A 25,891-nucleotide genomic window follows, 5' to 3' on the forward strand; every position below is an offset into this window, starting at 1 on the left:
AATATGGCGCCTGACGGCGGACGCGACCTCAACCGGAAGTAAAAGATAAAAAGCCCGACGGCAAGGTGGAGGTAATTAAAGTAGACAGGAAGTGAGAAATGGGACGTCTCACATTTAAACAGAGTCAATTATAAATCTTAGTGTTTTGCTTAAAGTGGGTTTTAAAGTCGGAGGTGGTTAAAACAATTTTTGCTCCCAACTAGCTACACTAATAAGCTGTTATACATAGTTTAAAGGTTAATATAGAGATGAATAGGGATTTGTTTATTCTTCTATTTGTTTAACTTTCTCAAGCTAAGAATCTGTCTCGAGAAAGAGATTAGTGTCAGTAACATAGCATGGATACAAATAAAGGAATGTCTTACGTACACACCCTTCCTAAATCGCTAAAGGCAAAACTGCTCAAAAGGGCAACAATAGTCACAAACCGCAGCCTCAAACAATATGGCTGTAAACCTGTCTACAAAAAAATGAGGCTGTAAACTAATAAAAAAGAACAAAAGATTTTAAGAAAAGGTTCCACCCTGTAGTCCACAAATCTTGAGCTTTGTCATTGAGTGCATGACCTACTCAATAAGGCCTCTATAGGAAGTCTTCTCAGTGACTGCAAACACTGCAGTGAGGCAGTGGTTAATACCATACCTGATCTACTGATCTTGTGATAAAGCCCCAATATACTCCGAGGACCCCAGGAATGACACAAATCAGTGCACTCTTGGCCATCTTGGGAATACCAGATGTCAAGTCAAAATTCATTGATAAGAGCACATTTTACAGCAAAGGTCACAAAGCAGCTTTACAAATGTAAGGGCCCCTATCCCTAATGAGCAAGCCAGTGACGACAATGCCAAGGAAAAAAACTCCCTGGGCAGGACTTTTGGAGGACCATCATCTCCTGACAACAACCGGCAACATCGGCTTGTCCACTGGCATCAGTCTGTCCAAAAGTGAAACCGGGACATTTTATAGGCTACGCGCTTTGTTTCACTCAGATAATATGGAGCCAGACTATTTAGCTTTGTATATGTCAACAAGAGATTTTTTAAATCAGTCTGAAATGAAACTTGGAGTCAGTGCTTAGCCAATGCAAAAGCCCTTCAGTCTATTGAAGCCAACCGCTTAATGATGTGTAGAAACAGCAAAAATAAGAAGCAGAATCATATGATGTAGGCCTAATTTCTGCAACAAGTCTTTGTAGTCTTTCTCAGTCATTTGTCCAAGTTTATTTAAACGAGAAGGGGTGATTAACTACCTGCAAATCTCCTGATGTTGCATTGCACTGAATTTTGTTTCGTTTTATACCAGAAGCTGTGGCTGGAATTGTTTTTGTTGCTGTTCATATTTTCAGCTTTTCATGACATGAGCTCACAGATGGAAAAAAATGTTCTGGAGTGTTAAATCTTTGCTGCATTACATGTGTATAATATTTCTAATTATGTCTATAGTGTGTGTAGTCTATTTTTAGCATTGTGATCTCTAAAAATATAAATACAGCAGAACATTCAGTGACAAAGTAAAGCCTGTAGTACATTGTTCTTTCTTTATTTGGATGTAAGTAATAAAAATGGCAGACATTGAAAAAGGTATACTTCTGTTATTAAAAATGGCACATTTATTGCTACTTTATATACATAACATTTCTGAATAGCTACTTTATATAAAAAATAGGAAAGTGGAGGCACTTTGGGGGTATACAGAAACCTCCCCAATGTCTTGAATCAGCAGATTCTGTAGATGAACATGTTGAGAGACTGAACGTATCTCTCAAAACACCCAACATAAGTAATAATTTGAACACTCTGATGCACAGGAACTGTGCACTTTAAGAGTCAGTTTTAGGACACAGCCTAGGTTTGGAGTTATATTACAAAGCTAGAAGTGTGCATTAACCAATCAGCTCAGGGTACTACATAAGGTAACACTGAGTAGAATGAACTCAGTTCAACTCCATAAAGCCTCAGACTGAATAACAACTCAATTCTCTGGTTTAAACTTAAAAAAAAAAAAGAAAAGATCAGGATTCATCAGTCAATCTCTTTAGCCTAAAACTAGACTCAGCCATGTCAGAAAATTGCCCCTAGATGCAACCCTTACATAAAGAAATGTTCACATGTCCAGTCCTGCATAAATCGATTCATATTTGTGGAATGAGAGAAGCTAATGGAAGTCGAATAATTGTCTTGTTACAATCCAGCCTGGATAAACATGAGGCCCAACCTTTTAAAATGAGTTTAAGACATAGCAACGGATTCACACTTCAAAACAATGGCATTCTTGAACGCGCTGCAGAAACAACGAAAAGACCAAACTGAACACCGTAATAACCTTAAATTAAACCCAATACTTAATATTTTTCTATTTGACATAATGTCTGTAACAACTGAAGCTGTTTTCGGGTACATTTCTAAATTCGATAATGGTGGATTAATGCTGACCAAAGAGCAAATGCCTGTTACACATGCTGGTGTAAATAGTGAGGTGCATCAAGACAATGTTACTATGGGAACTGAGCCAGGTTAACAAGATAGAGACTGAGCATAACACAAGGAAAGATACAAAGACTTTATAACTCATCAAAACCAAGACTGTGCACCACTGAGTACATAAAAACTAAACAGGGAACACGTTTACAAAGAAAATTTCTTTTATTTGCTCAGAGGAGCAAAAAGTTCATTCAGGTTACACTAAAAACTCCCCACGCCCCCGTCTTCATGTGAATTTCTAGAATATTCTTGTCAGAGCCACCAAAACAAGTGACATCTCCATTAAAACCCGGCGTCAGGTTTCAACTGAACTCAAACAAAAGCGGAAACGAAAGGCAGTAGGCACTAGTACGTCGTCGTTCCCCCAGTCCAACGCCGTCGGGTGCAGAGGCCGGGAGGACGAGGAAGGCCACCCTAATCTCTCCCAGTTTCTTCCCATCTCACTTTAAATCTTTGCACAAACAAAAACAACATTCACCTTCTGTTCTTTTTTGTTTTTTTTTTGTTTGTTTGTTTTTTTTAAAGATTCTTTCGTATTGATTGAAGGAGTACACAAGAACACTGTTTAAACTAGATGCTGAAATGAGAAATCCATATCACGTTCCCTTTCAGTTAGCTGAAAACATGGCTTTTATGAAAAGATTTCATAACAGTGGTGCAACCACAATACCTTGATTACTTGTTTTGATTCCGAGAGGGCAATGTAACAATATAAAAAAGTATATTGTAGTACCCCAAACCCTCTAGACAACTGGAGAAATGAGAAGGTTTTTTTTTTTAAAGAAAATGAAAGAACAGGCATTTCTAATGCTCTTTTTTATAAAGAAAGGATGTTTGGCTAATTACCATTCTTTTACTGTCCAGTAAAACACATTATCAAAATTGCAAAAGAATATGAAACAATCAGATTTGTTCCTGGCATTCTTGAACGCTAGGTATTTTCCCCCACATATTTAAAATTTCAAACATATTAAAAAGTAAAAACAACATTTAGAACTTTATAAAAAAAAGAAACTGTAAAGAGTCAGTTTAACAATATGAGGATCCTCTCACAGAGATCCTGCATCAATGTTCAAATAACCCCGTATCTATCTTTCTCTATTTCAAGGAAAAATATTGTCCAGAAGTGGCAGATGTAAATATCAGTTGACACTATTCTTAACAAGTCAACAAAACACACAAATACCCCTGACATGATTTAAGCATTGAACCACTGACCAAAAAACCTCATTAGTCTTCATCTTACATAATTTTTCTGCATTCAGACACTAGTCCCAATTCTAATTCAGGGCTTTTAAGAAGACATCCGCCCCTCAACTCAGATCTAGTGTCTTTGATGTTTCAGAGCCAGAACCAGGACAGTGTCCCAGAATCGGACTTGTTCTCGTAATACTACCGTGCTGAAATGCTGAAATCCCGTGAGCGTATGAGCGGCGGAACGATTTTGAGGGCGTGATCCTCCTTTGATGAAGTCAGCAGCTCCGTGCAGTCGATAAAACAGTTGGTTTTTTTTATTTATTTTAATCTCATAAACCCAACTGCTGGCTAACAATCGCTAGTCCTACACGCAGTACCAGAGAGCTGGTACTGAGGTTGTGGCTAGCAAACGGGAACTCTGTCCAGTCGGAGAGACCGGGCTGGGTCTGCGTGCCACGTGGTGCTCGTTGTTCATTGCGCCGGGGCCACGATGTGAGAAGGTACGAAACAACGACAGTGTGTTTGCATTTCAAGAGCCAACGCTCCTCTGTCCCCTCGCTAAGAGCACAAGGGGCGCGAGAAGTGTGTGTCTGCTGTGCGCTAGAACGGCGGCTCGTCCCGGAGCTCTTCCAGCGCGTGCCGAAGACGCTGCCACGCCCACAAGGGAGTGGCCACACCCACAAGAGAGCGGCCACGCCCACAAGGGAGCGGCCCGTGTGGCTGACAATTCTGCACATGCTCGAAATGAGTTGAAATGAGTACGGGCTTGAGATAACGCTGTAATCCGGAGGATCCGTTTGCCTCCTTGACTCAGATGAAGGCCGAGTGTTTTGCTTTTGTCGTTGCTGACGTAGGCGAGACAGCCGCTGAGCCTCGGGGGTGGGGTAGGGGGTGTGGGGTGGGGTAGGGGGTGTGGTAGGGGGTGTGGGGTGGGGTAGGGGGTAGGGGGTGGGGTAGGGGGTAGGGGGTGGGGGGGAATGCTTGTCTACTTTTTTGACTGAGAATCATGTCAGTCCTGACAAGACACGCTGCTCAAAACTGTAATTGTTCCCAGAAATGTATGAGAAGTCTCTATAAAATGGCAGTGAAGCCAATAAACTTGTTCTTTGTGCTCAGAGAGGTCCACTCTTTCTCTCTCTCTCTCGCTCTCTCTCAGCAGTGTTCTTCAGTTTGCTCCAATGGTCCATGATGAATGTGTGTGTGTGTGTGTGTGTGTGTGTGAGCTGTGTGACAAAGTGTCAGTTTTAAGCAAAATGTGTGTCACGTCTGTTCAAAAGATCCATATGTGCGTGTGTTCACACTGAGATGGTAGCTATGAGAGTAAGGCCACATCTGAAAGACTCTTTATGACAGGATCTGTGAACAAAAGAAACATTAATTTAGGAGAGCAACCAGCCCTCTCGTCTTCTAGACTACGCAGTGCCACGTTCCACGTATAGCATGGAGGTGCAACTCACATAAATATTACATATGACTGTGTCCATCGCTCCCCATCCCGGGGTGGCCTCCTCCTCCCAGAGGCATCTGAGGTTCTCCCCCGACGCCCGACACCTTCTCCTCCTCCCTCCTCTTCAGACACGCTGCCTTCGGGTTCAGGTTACGCTCTGTGGCAAAGACGGGGAGAGAGAGAGGGAGGGGAGAGAAGGGGAGGAGGAGGAGAGAGAGAGAGAGAGAGAGAGAGAGAGAGAGAGAGAGAGAGAGAGAGAGAGACGAACGTTAGGGGATTACAGGCTTGGTTTTTCACTCTTCTGCTGACACAATCCAGCGGGGCCTGCGCCAACACGAAGGCACAACAGTGGTGGAGATTAATGACAGGCCAAAGCAGTCGCACACAGTGTTGGAGATTAATGAGAGGCCAAAGCAGTCGCACACAGAGGAGGGTTTCATGTGGAGACACAGAATGACAGGAGGGGGCGGGGGGGTGGGTTATTAGAGGGCATGGGGACAGAAGCCATCGGTAAAGGTCAAGGCAGAGGCTCAGCGTGAGAATGCCACAGGCGGAGGGAGGCTCTCCCGGAGCCTCAGCTCGGGTCAGGGGTCAAACCAGATCGCAAGCAAGCCTCCGGTGGCAGCTGCCGTCGCAAAAGCAGTGGGGGCGGGGCCTCGTCGCGGGGAGGGCCCCCCCCCCCCCCCGCCCCTCTCAGCCCCATTCTCCAGTGCTGGAGGGGTGGGGGAGGATAGGGGGGAGTGTGGGCGGAGCCTGACTTCGGAGCCCTACCTCGCACCTGCCTCTCGAGGCTGAGGATGACCTGCACGGCCTGCTGCAGGATGATCAGCTTGGTCTGGGCCTTGTCGCTCCTCAGGTGCAGCTGGCACATGCGGCCCAGCTCGCGGAAGGCCTCGTTGATGTCGCGCACACGCACACGCTCGCGCGCGTTGTTGGCCAAGCGCCGCTCCCGGTCCCGCTGGTCCTTCTCCTCCGCCGTCAGACACTCCTCTGACACGCTGCTGCCGAGGGCAACCGAGGAGGGGGAGGGGCGCTCGTTAATGACCTCGTTAAGCAATCGGCTTTCTAGTTTACTGATTGGTGCTTAAGTGAACTTACAGGACAATGGTCTCGGTCTGTGCCACATAATATCACGCCAGAGTCTTTTTTAAGGTCTAAATTAGTCGTTTAATGTTAATCTTTCCCCTGTTCTCACTTTCCCGTTTTAGTTGACCTAAACAGTAACCGCGGTCGAGAGAGAGTTCTGAATGCCGAAGTCTGTGGTCATCAGTTTCTGTTTTCGGGTGTCTGATCTTTTGGGTGTCTGATCTGTTGGGGGTCTGGAGGTCATAGGTGGCCTGGAGCATCAGACGGACGGGGAAGCGGAGAGAAGGAGCCGCTGGCCGGAGAACGAGAGCGTGAGCTTGCGCTGCCTTAGCAAAGTCCTGTGGAATGTGTCTCCTTGTACCATTCTTCATTCTTCTGTCCACGATATACATGATCAAGGTTCGTGAAGCCAGAGAACTTAAGAGGTGAACGTTCACTGTGTGCTGAACGACTTTTGTTCTCTTTCTTTTTTTTTTCTGCACCAATACAAGAAGGTGGGGCGGGGCGGTGGAGAACGGAGGCCTGTGGGGGCTGCCTTGGAGTGGGCGGTGACAACAGGGCAGGGGGAGGAGTCAGAAGGGGACAGGGGGAGGGGCGAGCCAAAGAAAGAGCGGGACGAGGGACGAGAGAAGAAGCGAAGGTGCGGCGTTTGCCACGTTACTGTGCAGACAAACACAAACTGCGACCGAGGACGACGAAGCTCGGGTGCACACAGGCAGTGAGGAAGAGGAGGAAGGAAGGGGCGAGAGGAAGGAGAGTGTCTCATCTTCAGCCTGTCCTGCCACGCAGAGATCAGGCCCAGCTCTCTGCTGTCGTGTAAGAGGGGTGGATGGACGAAGGGGGGGGTATGGAGGAAGATGACTGGAAGTAAAGCAGCAACCTGGCGAAACAAACGGGGGAGGGGCGTGTTAAACGTGACAGACCAGAACATGCAACGCCGCGAGGGAGCCGTGAATGGTGGAATTCACCAAACAGGGTTAAAAGGGGGGGGGGGGGGGGGGGGGGGGGACGGGACGGAGCGGCTGTTGTGAACAACGTCCTGTATGGTGCACGAGCAGCGTCCCGTCACACTGCTCACACACATACAGGAGGGGCAGAGCAACAGACAGCACGGCCACGGGGTTCGGGGGCCCGTAAACCCGGCGGGCTGATGGGAAGAGCCTGGTGCGGTAAAGGGTTATAAATCACAGCAATGACATTAACGAGATGAGAGGTTAGTTACTGAGGAGACAGTAGTAAATGTGAATATGCACCTCAAAGCAACCCAGCGTTGTACGTACACGTCATATATGCTAGATAAAAAATATATATAGCAGCATTTTCCACAGAAGGCTAGCTGGCACAAAAAGGGGCGTGGCTAACAGGAACCCTTCCACCCCAAGTTCACGGTGTGCCAAAGGGCAATACAAATCTACCAAAGGTAAAAAAGTACCGAAAACTACCAAAAATAAAAAAAATGTGTTTCTTCAAAACAGTATGGCTACAAATTTAATTTGACGTGTGAATTCAGCAGGTTGAAAATCAGCAGGTTGACTGAAAATGTCAGTAAAGACATTACAAAGACTTTTTCTCTTTTATAGATGGCACTATAAAATGTTTCAGACAGATCATATTCAAAAGCTCAAATTCAAGAATCATGAAATGTAGCATTTATGCACAGAAGTTTGGCCATTCTGTACTGTTCAATTTTAACAATGTGTAATCGACATGAAGGTATGAATTAGGTCTGAAAGCCGGCCGTGTTGCTGAAAGCCCGCAGGACAAGCTGGGGAAGTCAATAACAAATGTGTCAGGACTGACAACCGTGAGAATGTTAGCAGCACAAATACAGTAGAGCACACGTGCACACCGGCAGGAGACAGGACTACCAAAGCAGTGAACAGAGGACAACAGACAAAGGGATTAACGAAAGAAGTGACACACACACACACACACACACATACACACGCACACTGCACAAAGCCCCATGCTTCTAATCAAGCTACCAGTCCAACTCAGAAAAGATAAAGCAGGCTTGCACACTACATCAATAAATTCAATACTAATGCCCGTATCAAATAAGACCTTAATAACAGGCGTTTAAAAAAAATCTTTTAGCCTAGCAAGCCGGCGTATCCGTCTCTGAGTGGGACGGCCTGCCCACCGCATGGCCACGCCTCCACTGTGCCGTGTCTCCTCCCCTCGTTAGTCAAACGGGCGGGGCCAAGCACGTGGCCCCGCCCCCTTGCCCCGCCCCCTCTGGTCAGTCCACTGACCTCGCACTTGCTGCTCCAGGTTGAGGATGACGCTAACGGCCTGGTGCAGGATGAGCAGCTTGGTCTGCGGCTTCTCGCTGCTCAGGTGCAGCTGGCACATGCGTCCCAGCTCCTTGAAGGCCTCGTTGATGTCTCGCACGCGCAGACGCTCGCGAGCGTTATTGGCCACGCGCCGCTCCTTCTCCCGCTCCGCCTTCAGCTCCGGCGGGACGTCCTCGTCGTCCTCCTCGGGGGTGTCGCTTTGGGAGGGGCGGGGGGACGGCGCGGGGGGTGGGACAGAGAGGGCGAGAGGCGGAGGTTATAGTCACAACAAACGTAGCCCGCTTATAGAGTGTGGGGGGGCGCGAAACCATGGGCCGCGGGTGAGGAAACAGGCCAGTTATCTGGTCTGGTGTGTGGATGTGTGTGCGGTCCGTCAGAACAGGTACGCCGGCAGTGCTGAGCTCAAGAGCTCTTGTGCAGTCAATGGCCTAGGGAGTTGCTGTGTGTGTACCTGTGGGAGTGTGTGTGACGCGCGGGAGTGTGTGTGACGCGCGGGAGTGTGGTCTGAAATAAGCAGATCGTGTACGAGACCGAGCTGAACTCTGGACGCCGAGGTCTAACTAAGACTGCCGTCACATAAACCGACGTCCCAAACTGTCCCTCGCGGAATCGTCCTCACAGACCCCTTCAGAGTGGACACTCGCCGCTCTTTCACACAAGCGAAATGTCTCCGTGGCCTCGGCCCGATGGACGGAGACCCGAGCGGCTCTGCCGGCGTCCGGCACGCCGGGGCGGCGGGTACCTGTTCCGCGTGCGGTTGACCTTGTCTTTCTTCTCGTCGTCCGACTTGTCGTCCATGGAGCAGTTCTCGTTGTCCTCCTTGTCCTCTCGTTTGATGTCGGTGCCGGAGGAGCGAGACAGGCTCCCCGCCAGACCTGCGGGCGCAAGAAGGAGAACGTTCCAGAACAGCGCCGCACGGCCCGGTTGGAAACACCACCGAGTGTTGGTGGAGCGCTTCACGGGCCGGAGAGGGAGGCGTTTCGGGACTCACTGGTGAAGGCTTCGGGCTGCGAGGTGGCGGGGGTCTGCAGCGGGGCGTGGTGCGCGTGGAGGAGGGCGCCGGAGTTGGGCAGGCCCGCCGGCTCGTCCTGGTGGTTGGAGGCCATGCCGGGCAGGCGTCCGTGCAGGGGGAAGCCCTGGCTGAGGGAGGCCAGACCCGCCGCCCCCCCCGCGGCCGCCGCCAGCAGGGTGTGTATGTCGGAGCCCAGCGCCGAGCCCGGGACGGACCCGACCGCGTGGTTCCGCAACACGTGCAGTGCCTCGCCCAGGCAGTCCTCCATCTTGTTCTGCTGTGGAGACACACAGGGCACACGCGGTGTTACGGGTCGAGCCGTTTCAGGGGCGACGACGATCCGCGATGCTAAATGGCGGCGTAAACTGAACGTGCACGAAGGAGCCTGTACCAGTGCGGGTAGTCCTCCCTCAAAGCCGGGAGACGGAGCCGTCTGCGTGGACCCTCTGGACCACTGGGACCCAGACGCTGTGGAAGGAGATAAATGGATCACGTTGGCTGCAGCACTCGGTAAACACTTATTAAGCTCCGCCCCCACTGATGTGGACCTTCGGATTAGGTGGCCGTAAACACGCAAACATACATTCAGTAGCAACCTCCATCTTCTGGACAAACTTACTGAACTGAATTAAGCAAGTGCAGCTTTTCGCCACCAGATGGCGCCACAGATCTTTTCACTGGCAAGCGCGTGACTTGCAATCGCACAAGCAGCCCCACACACACGTACCTGCCATGTTCTGAGGAGAGCCCACCGGGGTAGGTGGGGCGGAGGAGAAGGTGCTCCCATTATTGTCTGAAGGGTAAATCTACAACACAAACGTACAGCCGTGGTTAAAGAGACACAGGGACGGGTAGTTAACCCGTTTGGTACTAACGGTTTTAGGAGGGGTGAAACGCCCCACACCACCCACAGCTGACTCACCGACGCTAGCGCTTTTCCGATCTCATCCCCCGAACTTCCTGCCGTGCCCCTGTTGCCTGTTTATATGGGGGGGGGGAGATGGAGAAACAGAACATAAACCACTCCGAGCAAACACGAACATGCTGGTAGGGTTTGCCCAGCCCCCTGAACCAGTACACCCAGACCTACAGCATCCCACGTGCCCACTGCTCATTGGTCAGCGGCCGGTGCAGGGCGGAGCCTCTTACCCATGATGCCATCTGCCCCGTTGATGGGCGGTGTGTGGTTGGGCACCCCGTAGGGGGCGGACGTGGCCTGGAAGGCGGGCGGGAGGCTGCTGCCGTTCACCTCGTTGCCATGGTGAGGGTAGGTGGGAGGGGACAGTTGCCTCTTCTGGACAGGACAGTCAAACACAGGTCAACCACAACACGCCACTAAACCCGAGCAGCGCACTAAACAAACCTTCATCGAAAACGCCCCGGAAAGACGGCGGCCATTTTCCAGGCGGTCTAACACGCGCTCGGTCGCTTTAACGTTACAAGCGTGGCAACAAGCACAGGAAGTCACGCAGGCCGACGGCCTCCAGAATGAGGGGGACATTGTGAAGACTGTAGGGGTCTCACCAGGCGCTCCTGTGGGTTCATGGCGGAGAAGGGGCCCGACTGGCTGAGGTGAGACAGCGAGGAGTAACCAGGCTGCACCCACGAGTCTTGCAAACCGTCTGTCAACGCAAAAAAAATGAGGATGAGGAGCAGGTCGCCTTCTTCACTTCTACAGACCGCCCGCCTGCTCATGTAAGACGGGAGTGGACGCCACAGAGGGCCGATCCGTCTCCTAACGTGTCACAAACTCTCGCTCCTCTGCGTTGGAGAGAAGGGACACGGAGCCCCGGGCGCTTTGAGACGAGGAACAGAGGAGTCTTACTTCACGGCCCCGAGCGCGGACACACACCTTGCATATAGAAGGGGCCGGGGTAGACACTGCCGGGCTTCGAGGCAGGATAGCCTGAATTCTCCTGGTTGTAGTCGTCCCCAGAGGACGCAGGATAGACCTGGACAAAAGGAAGAGGATGGAGGATATGGGTGTCCAGACACGGGCGTTCAGCCGGCCGTCCTACTGTTTATTACCCACAGATTCTAGCTCTCGGATGCCTGTGTGGATATGGATGTCTGCAGGGTAGTGTCATAAGAAAAAACAGCTGCTACCAAAGTGCCATGTGCATTTTTGTGTCATGGTGTAGTGGTTATGTTATTGCGACAGTGAGATGGTGCTCTGTGTGTGTGTGTGTGTTGATTCAGGAAACATTCACCACAGAACACAGAACACATGCTGTCCCAAGGGAAACATCCCAAATAGCAGCATGGCCCACCACAGGCACTCTTGCACACACGCACACACACACACACACACACACACACACACACACACACACACACACACACACACACACACACACACACACACACACACACACACCTCAAAAATAAGATCTTAGTATGTTGTACTATTGTACTACAACCGAACAATACATAAAAGAGATATACAGCGTGAAATTGCGTCTGGTCGAAGAAATTCATCAAATATAGGTGACACATACAGCTCGCCCATACAACAAAAGGTTAAAATTGCTAGATGGGTGGAAAACAAAGCAAAATCATGAAGCCATTTCTTGGCCCAGCTACAGATCCTGTCTGATTTAATTGGTTCCAGGCTCTGGGGTTTTGGTGTAAATGAAGAAATCAAGCTATAAAGCCCAAAGACTGAAGATCCCGGGCTTTGAGGGTTATTTGTGTAATTTGATTAAACAGTATGATGTGGAGAGATGGAAGAAAGGAAGAGAGAGAAAGTGGGAGAGAGAGAATCAGAGTGGGTGTGAGAGAGAGAGAGGCCGCGTTCATGTGTGAGAGAGAGAGAGGGAGAGAGGACAGCGTTGCATTCCCAATTACAGAGCCATCTGCCCATTCCTGGAGGCCAGCCAACACCACAGGCAGCTGGGAGAGAGGGAGGGAGAGAGGGAGGGAGAGAGGGAGAGGAGTGAGTGCAAAGAGGAAGAGAGTGAGAAGGCAAGAATGAGCAGGCAGAGAGACAGGAGAGAAAGAGAACATAGGAGAGAAAGACAGAGGGGGGAGGGGAGACAGGAGAGAGAGAGAGAGAGAGCACATGAGAGGAAGACAGAAAGAGCAGATAGACAGGAGAGAACGAGAGAATAACGAATGGGGCAGAGAGACAGAAGAGAACATGGAAGAGGAAGACAGGAGAGAAAGAAGAGAGAGAAAGAACACAGGAGAGGAAGACGGATGGGGCAGAGACAAGAGAGAGACAGGAGAGAGAGACAGGAGAGAGAAAGAACGCAGGAGAGGAAGACGGATGGGGCAGAGAGACAGAGCTCTGGAAAGAGGAGGAGTGTCAGTGTAAAGGGGCAAAATAGAGGTTAAAAATAAAAGAGACCAAAGAGAGAGAGAGAGGCGGGCCTCACACAGAAACCCGTGTTTTGTGCGGAGGGTTCGTCTGGTTGCTGTTAAAAGCGGCTGGTGCCACAGGAGATGGCGGCGGTGACGTTTGCCGCAATGTGGCGTAGTTTGATGGTAAAGCACTGAAGGGGGGGGGGGGCAGTCAGAGGCGGGCAGTCGGACGTCTGCTCAGAAGAGCCGCCATCACCCGCGCCCGGACGGCCAGGTATTAGAGCAGGAGTGTGAGACCTGCGGGCCCAGCTTACAGCCAAGACCACGCACACCATGTGTGTGTGTGTGTGTGTGTGTGTGTATGTGTGTGTGTGTTTGTGTTGAGAAGCGTGAAGTGGGAGCTTATTATTTTGACAACCAGGCACATGCATGAATGCTTAACAGCACATTGCATGAGTAAGCACCACACTATAAATAGGAATATTTGGTTGACACTAATATTCATGTGCACGTCTAGATTTCTAGATTCATTTGTATGAGGCAAAATAACATTAAAGGAACACATGCACAATAATGTGCCTTCATATGATGTGAACTAATGTGGAGGCAATTGTTTTGCCTAGGTGTGTGTGTGTGTGTGTGTGTGTGTGTGTTTGCACGCACATGGCAAGGGTAGTCTGATGGCATGTACCAATGTTAATCCAGGCTCAGACATAGACTATGCCCTGAGAGAGATTCAATTTACTAATGAGATCACACACACACACACACACACACACACACACACACACGCGTGCCCACACACACACACACCACACACACCACACACACACACACACACCACACATACACATACACACACACACACACACACACACACACACCACACACCACACACACACACACACCACACACACACACACCCTGAAGGAGCATGCTTACCGAGGACGGGAGCCCGGGAGGAAGCACTTTCCTGATCTTTTTAGGCTGGTTATCTGAACAAAGAGAAACACAGACCGTTAAGCAGCGGTGAGACGCGGTACTGAGACCGTGTGTGTGGTGCACGCGTGTGGGTGCATGTGTTGAGGGTGAAGACCCCGCCCCCTAACCCTCCTCGCCATGACCACCACCACTGGCTCCACCCTTACCGAGAGCGCCATCCGGAGGCCTCCTGCGTCCGGCCGGGTAGGAGCCGTAGAACGCGGAGGGCGCCGATTTCAGGCCGGAGGGAGACAGGCCGTCGGGACTGGGCATGGGCATCTCACCTGGCAGGAACTGGGGGGAAGGGGGCGGGGTCAGAAGGGGGCGGGGTCAGTGGGTGACACCAGCGCTTAAAGCTAGATGCCGTTGTATTTGCAAAAAACGTGACAAGCGAGGTCCAGAAAGGAGGCGGTACCTGTGAGCTGAAGGAGTAGGGTCCTCTTTCGGATTTCCCTGCAATCCAAATCACATTACGTTACCGATGTAGCTGAACGTCCCTTGGTTGAAAATATCGGATCGTTCCTAGAACGCGGTTAGTAACACACGCTGCCCTCTGGCACCAAATCCTTCAGGGTACCGACACCTGTCCTACTTTCTCAGACGTCCAGGAATATAGAAAGGTGATGTCTGTGTTTGCATTAAACAACGGGCAGATGCACGCCGTCGAAGTCGTAGCGCGGTGGCGTAGTGATATATGCGTTGTGAGAAGGTGGTGCGGGGGGGTTCTGTCTGTCTGGCCTGCCTCCATCTGGCTCTGTGGGGCTGGCCGGCTACATGAGGTGTGCTGTTTACGGCCTCAGACTGGGACCCAAACAACAAATTGCCCCATTATAAATGCTCCAGCACTAATTAAGCACCCCCACCACCGCACACAAACACACACACACACACACACGCACCACTGTTGCTAAAAGACAACCGCCCCCCTTGTTAAGCCTGGGACGCAGGGGGTGGGGGTCGGGGGTCGGGGGCTATAATCCAATGGTCGTCCCTCTATCACCCGCCTGTCTCAACAGCCCCGTGTCCCAGCACCCCCGTGTGGGGCGTAACTGAGGGAATCCCCCCGTGAGCCCGTCCGGGGTGCGGAGGCGACAGAACCCAGCTGCTCTGAGAGAGTCCGAGTGTGTGCGTCTATTTACGCTACTTTGCTGAGTCTAACTATATAAACATGTAAACATATCTAAACACTGAAGCACGCTTCCATGTAAGCATATATAACCATACAAACGTGGTTTCATATAAACAAATGAGAAACACGATGAGAAACACACATACCTCCGATCGCTGAGGGGTACAGTGATGAAGGAGACATGCCTTCATGTTCGCTGTAGTGGGCTCCATCTCCAAATGTCTACACACACACACACACACACACACACACACACACACACACACACACACACAGACACTTATGACCCGAAGCACTGAAATGACACACACACACGGACACACAGACCTCACGCAGGTCACGGAGAGAGATAAGCCTATCTCATCTTGTTTTGCGAAGCCCTCTGCAGTCACACGTGAGATCTTGCAGGGTGCACGCGTTGTGCTCGGCCACTACGCCGACCGGGTCGTGATACCTTATGGAGCCTCTGTGATCTGGCGTGCCACATGACAGATAAGAGGCAGGCGGTGCGTACGGACCCACGCCGCACCGCGACTCTCCTGCGGCCGATCCGATGTCGGGCCGACCCAGCTAACGCTCAGCTGCGCAATGCTCTTGTCTAAGGCGTTAACGATATAAGATGGGCAGATTCCTCGATCCCGGACTCGTGTGGCACGGGTTATTTACAGGGTGTCTGATCTGTGCCTGAAGATCTGATCTATAAACGAATCAGCAGTTGCTTCTGGTCCTCCTGCCAGGCACGGTGATGATGTAGAGGTGTGTGTGTGTGTGTGTGTGTGTGTGTGTGTGTGTTGTTGTCAGACATGCTTAACTTCGGATTTACAATACACCAAACCGAGCTTTCAGGAAAGAAAGTACATACTACAGCGCCGACTGAAACACAGGGACTGTGTATATAACTAATTTCCTGTCATTGTGCGTTTAAAATTAAGCCATTAAAAAGACGGCAGTATTTCTCAAAGGGCTGTTTAAAGCCATGAGAAAGTCCTGAGTCCTGACTGCCTGTTCTTCACAGTTGACGACCAGCCACTGATACGGTCACATGCTGAGTCTGACCTCCCAACTCCGCTAGATATGATCCTGGACTCACCACCTTCACAACATCAGCTACCTTCTACCTGGCGGTCATCACAAGGAACCTTGAGGCGGGTGAAGAAGTGTGTGTAGGGTGGAGGTGAAGGGGGAGGGGTGTGTGTTCTCACCCGTGAACTGAAGGAGGCGCTGTTCTGTTCTCCTGCGCTCCAAGAGCCCGCGCCCGTCCGATCGTCCAAACCTGCGACACAAAGCTGTTTAGAACAACATCTCGACCCCCCCGGCCCGGAGGGTTGGCGGAGATATTAGTGGTTCTGACCAGTTGCGGTCACTGGGGGGTCATTGTTGTACGTGCGATGCGGTTGTGGTCTAACTGCTGCTCACGTGCCTAAGCAACAGCATTCCGAACGATTCCATCGTACATCGGCGAAAGCGTCGCAGTGGGACGTGAATCCCAAACCCGCACTTGTGCTGCACCTACACCGAGCTGTTCCTCCAGCAGACTCCCATTAGGAAGGGATTATAATCCAGTCCTTTGGAAAGGATTCTTTTAATTCGGTGGTTTACCACGTTGGAGGAGGCAGACGGTAAAGACGCTCGTTTGCAGCGTGGACCCTGCGCGAGGCAGGTTTGTGGATCGGGTCTGGGCATCGCGGCTTCCCCGTCCCGATGGCCGTTAGCGTGCGCACACACGCTCCACCAGCACGGTCCTCAGGGCGGCAGAAGCAAGACTGCACTCAGGGCCCAATGGGCCGCCGACGTTCATACGGACGCACACCAATCACAGCGCCCCCTTCAGGACACAGCGGTTACATAGTGCGGACAAGCTGGAGTTTGTGTGTATGGAAACAATAATGCATTTCTTCCCTAGTTTATTGTGCACGAGTGTGTGATGTTGCTGTCCTAACCTAAAAGCGATTTTCAGCTCAAAGGCACAGAAGTGCAATGTAGAATCTCGAACGTTTTTTTTCCTCGACGGTTTCGACCGTGAGGGGCTTTGGGCTCCGCCAAGTACGCAAACACATTTGGGTTGGGAAGTGGAGCAGGAGAATTTTAAAGACTGATAGAGCAGAAATTTCCAGAATCCTCCCCCCTCCGTGCCTGAACACTGGCAAAGATCTCTAGAGAGAAGAGCCTTAATTGTGTGCTGATTTGCATAAGTGTGCATATTAATGAAACGACAGCTTATGAATATTCATATTTTTTGTTTTGTTGTCTAATTAAAAGAGAGGGAGGGGGAGGGAGAGGAGGAGAGGAAGGGAGGGGCGGGGAGAGAATCATGACAGCGTAGGCAGCCGGGCAGAACCGGAGTGAAACACGAGGCCGGCACCATTGCCGTGACAACTGTGATCTCCCGGCAGTGTTCCAGAGGTGTTTTGGAGTGCGACTACGTGGGCTTGTGTCAGCAAATTCAATCACAAACAAAGCGCAGGACACACACACACACACACACACACACACATCACTCATCTGAAGTCTATGGCCTCCGAGCTCTAATGCTCCCCGACTGTGTGGACCAGAGCCATCACAGGCTCCCTTGTCAATGTGCACACACACACACACACAAAACACACATTCACTCACATACACATTCACACACTGAAATGCAAGTACATGCAGACACACACACACACACACACACACACACACACACACACACACATCACCAACGGAGCAGGACCAAACAACAGGAAAGAATGATTTGAGTGTGTTAACGAGCACTTTGCTACTGCACACCACACTACCTGCCTTTAGACAATAGCCCTGGAAATCTCATTAGGGGCCGTTTATTTACATACGCCATTCAACAATACAGGGACTTCCCGCCAGTACGCAACATTTCATGAGCAGAACGCAACCGCTTAAAGAAAGCTTAGGATGTGGGGGTGCACAGAGATCGCTATTTATACAGCTATTCACAGAGAGGAGGGAGAGAGAAAGAGAGAGAGTGAGTGAGAGAGAGAGTGAGTGAGAGAGAGAGTGAGAGAGAGAGAGAGCAAGCACCAGACTAATACTGTGGAATGTGAGAGGCAACAGGAGGGTGATGACATGTGGGGGTGTATGAAAAAAACTCTCCAAAATAGCTTTAATCCATATTCATAAGCATGTCGAATATTCAGTCTTATTAACAGATCGCATGATTAATGGAAGACAGGGAGAGAACGTGAGGCTTTTCCATTTCAAACCTGCTCAACCCAACGTCCAGGGCAGAAAAACGCCTTTAGGGTAAAACGGCACCCTCACGCCCCCACCCACCCCGACGCCAAACACCTGAATAAACAAAACTTTGCTCCGAAAGCCCAATAAAAAGAAGAAAAAGAGGCACAGAAACAGGGCATGTTGGTAAGTGTGGAGCCAGTGCCTGGAGCAGGCGTGCTGGGGTCAGATCTGGGCTCCTGGCCCCCTAACCTTGGGCCCTTGGGCCGCCCCACCAGGTCCCACAATCCCTTGCTCTGTAACCAGCAGGAGTGAGTCACCCTGCTGCACTACCTGTTTGTGCAGACGCAGCGGTTACTGAGGGACAGAGAGCCATGGGCTGCCAGTTGTAAGTCCTTTACCCCACACCGTGCTCACTGCCCCCCCCCCACCCCCGGGGGGGCAAGACAGAGGCACAGACTGTGTGTTTGCATCTCAGCACATGGTACAGCTCAGAGCATGAGTCAGGGCAGATGTATCCACACAGCCCTTTAGGGCGAAGAGCGTGTACACACACACACACACACACACACACACACACACACACACACACACACTAACCCCGTTAAAGAGAGCACGGCTATAATTACAGGAAAAAATTCTGGAATGAGTCTAGTCCCCCTTGAGTCATAGAGTATGAGTGTAACTTACACACGCACACACGCACTAATAGATCACAAGCCCTGAAGGCATTTATGAATAATATCAAAAGATACGACGTGCTACCTGCTGACAGAACAGACACTACAACACACACCAGTCATTCGGCTCCGATCGGGGCTGTGAAAGACTCCCTTTGTCTGGCCTTCACCTGTCACACTCTGAACCTTCATCTCCGCTCTTAGATCTCGGCCCGTGGCTGATCTCAGGACAGTTGAGTTCCGCTTCATGCAAACCTCAGTCCTCCGCTGCGTCTTTCCACCTAGTTTTGCAGTTATATATACACATCCCACATCTTCTCACTTTCGCATGCTCAGTAAATGAAACTCGCTGGCCGGCAACACCTCAGGGAGTCGAGATCAGCGGTGCGAGAGATCTCTCTCTCTCCGCCGGCCGCTGCCGAAGAGCTCCGTGCGATCGGAGGTTCCCACGCACATGTGCCGGACGGGTCCGCACCACCGTCACGGGAACAGCGGGGTTTGCGACCAACGCCAAACGAGTGACCGCGGTGCTGTTGTTGGTGGTTTGAGTCCCCGTGGGGGGGGGGGGGTATTAAGAGACGACGCCAGCACACGCAACAGCAGTGGGAGAGAACAAAGCAGCGGAGATGGTGGCATCTGTAAGCGGACTTCAGGAAAATGGCTTGGTCCGGACCGAGGCGCACGCAACGGGGTCTCGCGTTTGCGCTGTTTGTTTCGGTGCGATTCAGAAGATCCAGAAGCCTTCTGTCTGACCAAAATAACCTGTCGTGCTGCGGTCTAGCACTGTGAACTGCTTCTGTTCCTCTTTCATATGGAGGACGCTTGGGGTTGTACCTTAGATAAGCCCCCCCAAACTATCACGCACAGCTGGGAAAGTTCACCACGACCTTCACAAATGGCGCCGGTGGATTCTCTGAGAACGCAACTTCACTATATACCGGCACGACGGATCAAAAAAAGACAGACTGGCTTTCCTTTCGCCAAAGTTGCCCCTTTCTGCGACGCCAGAGGTGCGTACGCCGTGTGTGCGGGACAGATCGTCAGCGCGCGTGAAGAACTCTCGCCGAAGCCCCAGCAGTGTCGTGGCTGCTCTTGGTTAAAACAATGCACTGAACCACATGTGTTTCCTATCAGCTCAGCCCTTATAGCACGACGCGCACCGCCGTGGTTACGCAGCCCACAATGGAGAAGCTCGGACAAGAATTCTAACCGTCACCTTTGAGCAGCGCGCGGTTTTGACGGGAGTGTGTGTCTCCCTCTCTGCTATCCTGTTTCGGGATCAAGCTGTAAGTTGATATTGGCGAGTGTCTTTTGTGGAGAGTGGCCCGTCTCCTATGAACCACTCTGTTATATTGGGCACTACAGGTGATTACTTACCGAAAAAGAAAGCTCCTCTCACCCCTGAGTAACACTGGGTAATTAACAGAGGCATTACAAATTCACCCTGGAGAGGACGCAGGTGATAGAGGGGGGGGGGGGGGGGGGGGGGTAGACGTATAGATAAATGGAGAGAAAGAGAGAGAGAGCGAAAGAGTCCGAGAGAAAGAGGAGAAGGGGGCAAATGAGGGATGACCTTTTAACCCCCCCCCCCCCCTCACACACACACACACACACACACACACACTCTCAAACAGGGACAAGGAAGGGACAGCAGAATCACCACACAGAGACAGAAGCACAGCACCAGTGGGACGAGCAAAAGGACAGTCCTGGATGGGGGGGGGGGGGGGGGGACACAGCCCTGGGCAAGGGCAGCAGTGCCTACCTGGCCCGCTGAACTGGCCGCTGGGTCTGTTCTTTCCGTTCGCCACCGGAAGAGGAAACATCTACAGGAAAAACAGAAGAAAAGACACGGTTAAACGACGGAAGGGAAGGTCACGCTTCAAACAAACAAAACAAACCAAAAAAAAAAAAAAACGCAACGGCAAATCGCATTTACCAAATAAGCATGCGAGACAGAAGACAAAGACATCGGCGGGAACGATACGGCACTGAAGCCGTGAGGTCACGAGAACACGTGATGGCCTTGCACCGCTGACACAGGACAGCCGCCCCCCCCCCCCCCCCCCCCCTTTTGTAACTCCAAAACCTGCACGTACCGCGCTGAAGTCCAGGAGATCGTTGAGCTCCTTGTCTGTTCCTGCAGTGGCCATTCTGATGCTGGTATCGCTCATTCTTGCTCTGCACGCGTACACAGACACAGCGACTTTACTGCCCTGCGGGTGGGGAGGCAGAGCGATGAGTCCGGCCCCCTTTTGGAGGGCCGTTAGCCGTTAGCCATTAGCCTACGCTCGGTCTGGACAGGTCAGCATCAGGTGACAACATTCCTGTGTGCAGGACTGCAAACACTATTACATGCTACACGTATGTGTACAAAGACTCTTGAGTAGCGGCCTGTAGCGCTGAGACTTTTATTTTGTTTTAAAATCTAATCACAATTTGTTTGTACTAGCTGCTAGTAATTAAGCTATTATTTCCTGAAAAGCACAAAAAAACAGGGTGTATTTGAAAAATCTAACCTTAAAAAAAATTTCCATTAGGTCTAAACAGGAAATGTGTCACAGCGAATTTCATCAACCATCCAAGATCGGGCCTCCTGTGCTCATTTTCCCCCGCCGTACGTTGGGTCTCTACTGGGTTAAAGTGAACTGCTGCTTTCGAATGGGTCCCCACTGTCCAGTTTTAAATCAAACCTAAACCCACAGTCTTCTTCGGGCAAAGTCTTGGGATATCCCACCTGTGTCTCGGCTGTCCCGGCAACGTGTTGGCTATTTTTAAACGTTAAAGCTCCAGACGGCCAAACCAAACGGTACAGTTCAGAGGTGAATGGGAGACAAAAGGAGCCGACGTCAACAGTCGGAGCGGTTCTGGTTGGACCTGAGCGGTTCTGGTTGGACCGATCCTGGCGCAACTCTACGGATAGGTTATGTCTTCGCAAACACGAAGGGCGCAGTGACTCGCTGGCAGACCAAGCACACTACGCCATCTGCCCTTGGCCTCTGTATGGGAAACATGTAACATTTATAGAGGTTCTGCTGACACGTTCCTGCACTGCAGGTTGTTTGTGCTTTCGCACGCCGAGCGGGACGCACTCTGATCTTTACGGGACTGGTCCAAGATCAGCCTGTTAAAGTGGGATAAGCGCTGGAATGTTTGGTCTACACCAAAGTTTACAAGGAGTTTTCACGACAGGCACTATGAACAGAATTTCTCAGGGTAAAGGCACTGACCATAGTTTTGGGTTTTTTAAATAGACCATTTATCAAAATGGCTTTAATTTGTAATGTAATACACATATACCCTGACCTTCAAAAACAAAAATCCTGCATATATAGGACATATATTCCCTGACCCTTAAAAGAGAAATCCTGTGTACTACCTGGCGTGACTCAGCCGAGGGAATGAACAGTCGTATGACAGCATTTCCCCTCAAACACAACGGAAGCCACAGCTTCAGATCTAATTATGAATCCAGTCAATCTGTGTATCCCGTCTAAATACAAAATGCAATCGTCACTTCTTGTAACATCCTACCCGGAGCGTTAAAGACAACTAACTGCGCATCGTTCTGGTTCAGATAAATCCCGAGAATCCAGTGTAAACACAGCAGAAAGACGCTGCCCCGGTATCAGTGCGTCCCCCGTGCCTTATCTGAGGTGAGGAAGCATTCCAGGCGAGGGCAGCTTCAGACGGCTTCAGAAGCAGCGTCGCCGAGGTGATCTGAGCGCGCTCCACTTCCACCTCACAGACGTGCTCGTTAAAATGGGCTTTCCCACAATGCACCACATCACAGCCAGCAGCACTGGGTTAACCAGATAGGGGCACCACCAGCCAGTCTCCGGTCCAGGGGATTCAATAACAACCAACCACACACGAATGCATGCGGGCACTGCGATAAACAGCTACCTGTGCTGTGTGGCGCTGACCCCAAAATAACCCTGGATGCTAATGTTTCTCAAGTTAAGGCTGATCACAGTTCTCGGCAATTCTGACTCTCCATCCAGTCTATGCAATCTGCATATATTGAGTACGCAACATATTGTCCAGTCCGAGGCCCCAAAACAATATAATAACACTGTAACAAACTGGAGTCAAAATCTGGAATAGTGTAATCGAATAAACATGAAAGCATCCCGACACCAAACGTTTATAAAACAACCACAGACACAGAGCCTCAGTGTTCTGCCCAAGTTCCCACAGCAAAGCATCACTCATCCAACACAATAAACCTGAGCATTACGCAGAAGAAGAATAATCTGCTCCCACAATAAGTGTGGGGGGCGGATTACCCATCATCCTTCACTAAACTGACAGATTAAAACACACAGCGGAGTCAGACAGAATACACATCTTACAGGGCCCTGCAGCAAAAAACAGCTCTAAGGCAAGGATGGTCATATTCTTTGGACAAACATACATAAGAAAATGTCCCACATGTCCCATATAATCTCCTGCTAGGACTCCTGTTATCTTAAAATATTTTAAATAATTTGGGCCTAAACGGTACAACTTTCAGCATGTTATTGGCTAATATACTAAATCTAGTACTAAACCAGTTACAGTTGGTTTTGTACAAGTACAATGAATCCAGACACCATTGTGTAAATGGCTACTGCCATCAACATGAAATATCTTAATTTTCTTGTGTAACTGATTTATATCCATATTAATTATTGTCTTGTGGCATTGTCAACTGGGCTGCGATTTGCAGTAACAAATTAGGCATTTCTCAAACGTCAGAGAAAATGACACGAGGCGTCATTGCCTGATTCCTGTTTATAATTTGTAACAAAGCCCATCAGTGCGTGTTCAGCCCGGCAAGTCCACTGAACTGACGAGGTTCTGAACCCTTCCAATCCGCCTCCAACTGCTACAGCATGCAATGACCAAGATGAATTAACTTTACACGCATACTGCACGATCTGAAGCCCCGCTAACAGAGGATCCCATGCTTTATAATTAAACGTGAAGGGGGGGGGGGCGACGACAGTGTGAATATCACGCACTCGTGTGTTTTTTTTTTTTCTCACGTGTTCTTGCGTCGAGCGCGTTTAGAACCGACCGCCTGTTCCCTCGCGCGCTCGAGCGCGCGCGCCACGGCTCCACTCCGGCGTCGACGACGCTCGTAACGGGCGGCACACGACGGAGAAACCGCTAGAAAAGTTATTGTGTTCGTCCATCCTCTCAGAAACTGACCTCCACAACCCACGGACACCCCCGCACGGACACGCTTCACTCCTTTTCTCCTAATACCCCCCCCCCCCACCCCCCTCCTCCTCTATTCTCCAGCCTGGCCATCGACGCAAATAAATACTTATCGATTGTTCTAGAGCAAACGCCTTATCTACTCGCTCCATCACTGCGAAATCCCTTTAATACGATAAGAAGCCGCATATTTAACGGAAAATGGGGCACGTCAGGAAACTGTTCGTGTGGATTATTGGGGTAGAGAGAAATGTGAGCGGAGTGGCCCACCGGGCCTCAACTCTCCGCAACACAAAGAAAGAGTGGCTGCTCGAAAAGTTTCAAAAACATCTTAAGGATCGTCGGTAGTTCACGCACACGGCAGTGGAAAAACACCGGGCACCTGAAAACACCGAAAAACGCTCCGTTCATCATCAGAGCTGCAAAGTTTTTTTTTAACGATGAGAATTAAAGGAAAAGTTATTTCCCACGAAAAGTGGAATAAACTAACGAGGCCGACAGACGTGCTGAATTATAATCCAAGCCGTCATATGCACCTAACTCAAACCACACTTTTAATATTTCACGTTAAATTTACCTCAGAATGTTTCAGTTATAATAAAAAATAAATAAATAAACGCAGCATATTATTAAACATCATTCAAAGTTGTTATTATAATTTAAAGGCGCTTAAAAGTGCATCGAAAATTCAGTAATATTGGGCTATAAGCCGCATGACTTTATGGAACCGGATTGATAAATGTGCCGTTTACACTTGACATCGCAGCGCAAAGCGAACAAAGAAACACAAGTGGAGCTTATAAGGACCTCGGACAAAAAAACTTAGGACCCGCTTCACCAAAAAGTTGCTAGGCTAGTTAGCTGGCTACATTTATTGCAGAACTCTATTTTATAAAAGTTCACCCGGGTAAGGCGAATATAATGAGAGGCGGACGTAAACGTTCAGCTATCACACGAGACTTTGAAATATATTTTTACCTTTTGTCCGTTTAAGTGGTCGGCATCCAACAGGAGGTGCGTTTGGGAGAGAGAGAAACAAAGTTGGGGGACAAATTCCCCCCGGTTTAGGTCCCACAAATCACCGAGTGATTGAGTTTTGTATTCTCTCGTATCCTCGAAAAGTGTAACAATCCTCGGCGGAGTATAATTACAATGTAACAACTGAACAATAACTCCGCTAAGTTCTAGCCTGCGGTTTTCTTAGGATTGGTACAATTGTAACCATTTCATCTTCCGAGTAGACATTTTAGCCACCTCCACATTGTCATCTCCAACAATATTACTCCGCAGAAAACGAGGACGTTACAGCGGTGTCCAATTTCAAACGCCCAACACAAAGAATATGATGTTTCGCGTTAACGCCTCAAAAATATTTATTATTAGAGTACTTTTCAAGCGGCGACCGCAAAAACAAACCGTATCCCCAACTTTAATGCAAAAATCGCTAGGATTTTGTTGTAAACTGCCCAGCACTATGCCAGCACGCGGAGTGAGACGACAGAAACTGAAGAGCGAGTGGACTCGAAACACACGAAGATAGAGCAATAAACCAAGACGACTGGCCAATAGAGCGCCCGAAAACATTTGATTGACACGTCAACAAACCAGTAGTAATCGACACGAACCCATAGCCAGGCCTCTTTTCCTTGCACACCCTACCCTGGTTTTGAAAAAAAAAATGGCAACAGGAAGCTATGGAAAACTGCAAAAAAAAATTTGTTTAACATACAACGTATCCTTCAAATTCTAGCCTCAACAACGCAGTGTAATGGAGGTCTACACGAAACGACAACCTTTACCTTACTAAACGTATTTGTATAAAATAACTTATAAAATCTGGCCTTCCAAGAGAGAATGAGCACTTAAGACGCTGCAGAAATTG

General features: G+C 49.8%; 1 protein-coding gene across 6 annotated transcripts; it reads right to left on the reverse strand.

Annotated features, from left to right (window-relative positions):
- Positions 1–1,526: 1,526 nt before the first annotated feature.
- On the reverse strand, positions 1,527–25,524 carry tcf3a (transcription factor 3a). Of its 6 annotated transcripts, none has more exons than XM_076991409.1 (19): positions 24,988–25,524; positions 20,904–21,020; positions 20,570–20,630; positions 16,138–16,208; positions 15,082–15,157; positions 14,222–14,259; positions 13,974–14,100; positions 13,768–13,820; positions 11,375–11,474; positions 11,047–11,144; positions 10,672–10,816; positions 10,445–10,500; positions 10,250–10,328; positions 9,914–9,990; positions 9,502–9,799; positions 9,253–9,385; positions 5,899–6,128; positions 5,138–5,284; positions 1,527–5,036 (listed from the first exon to the last, which is right to left on the reverse strand). In XM_076991409.1, the coding sequence occupies exons 2-18, from the start codon at positions 20,976–20,978 to the stop codon at positions 5,145–5,147; spliced, it is 1,857 nt and encodes a 618-aa protein (XP_076847524.1). In that variant the 5' UTR covers positions 20,979–21,020; positions 24,988–25,524; the 3' UTR covers positions 1,527–5,036; positions 5,138–5,144. The 6 variants fall into 6 exon arrangements, with proteins under 6 accessions (XP_076847524.1, XP_076847522.1, XP_076847523.1 ...); XM_076991407.1 differs by lacking the exon at positions 5,899–6,128 and adding an exon at positions 8,469–8,707 and having other exon boundaries at positions 20,904–20,985; positions 24,988–25,523; XM_076991408.1 differs by lacking the exon at positions 5,899–6,128 and adding an exon at positions 8,469–8,707 and having other exon boundaries at positions 9,502–9,796; positions 24,988–25,523.
- Positions 25,525–25,891: the final 367 nt, after the last annotated feature.

This window comes from Brachyhypopomus gauderio, unplaced genomic scaffold (genome assembly GCF_052324685.1).
Source record: "Brachyhypopomus gauderio isolate BG-103 unplaced genomic scaffold, BGAUD_0.2 sc82, whole genome shotgun sequence".
NCBI classification, from domain to species: domain Eukaryota; kingdom Metazoa; phylum Chordata; class Actinopteri; order Gymnotiformes; family Hypopomidae; genus Brachyhypopomus; species Brachyhypopomus gauderio.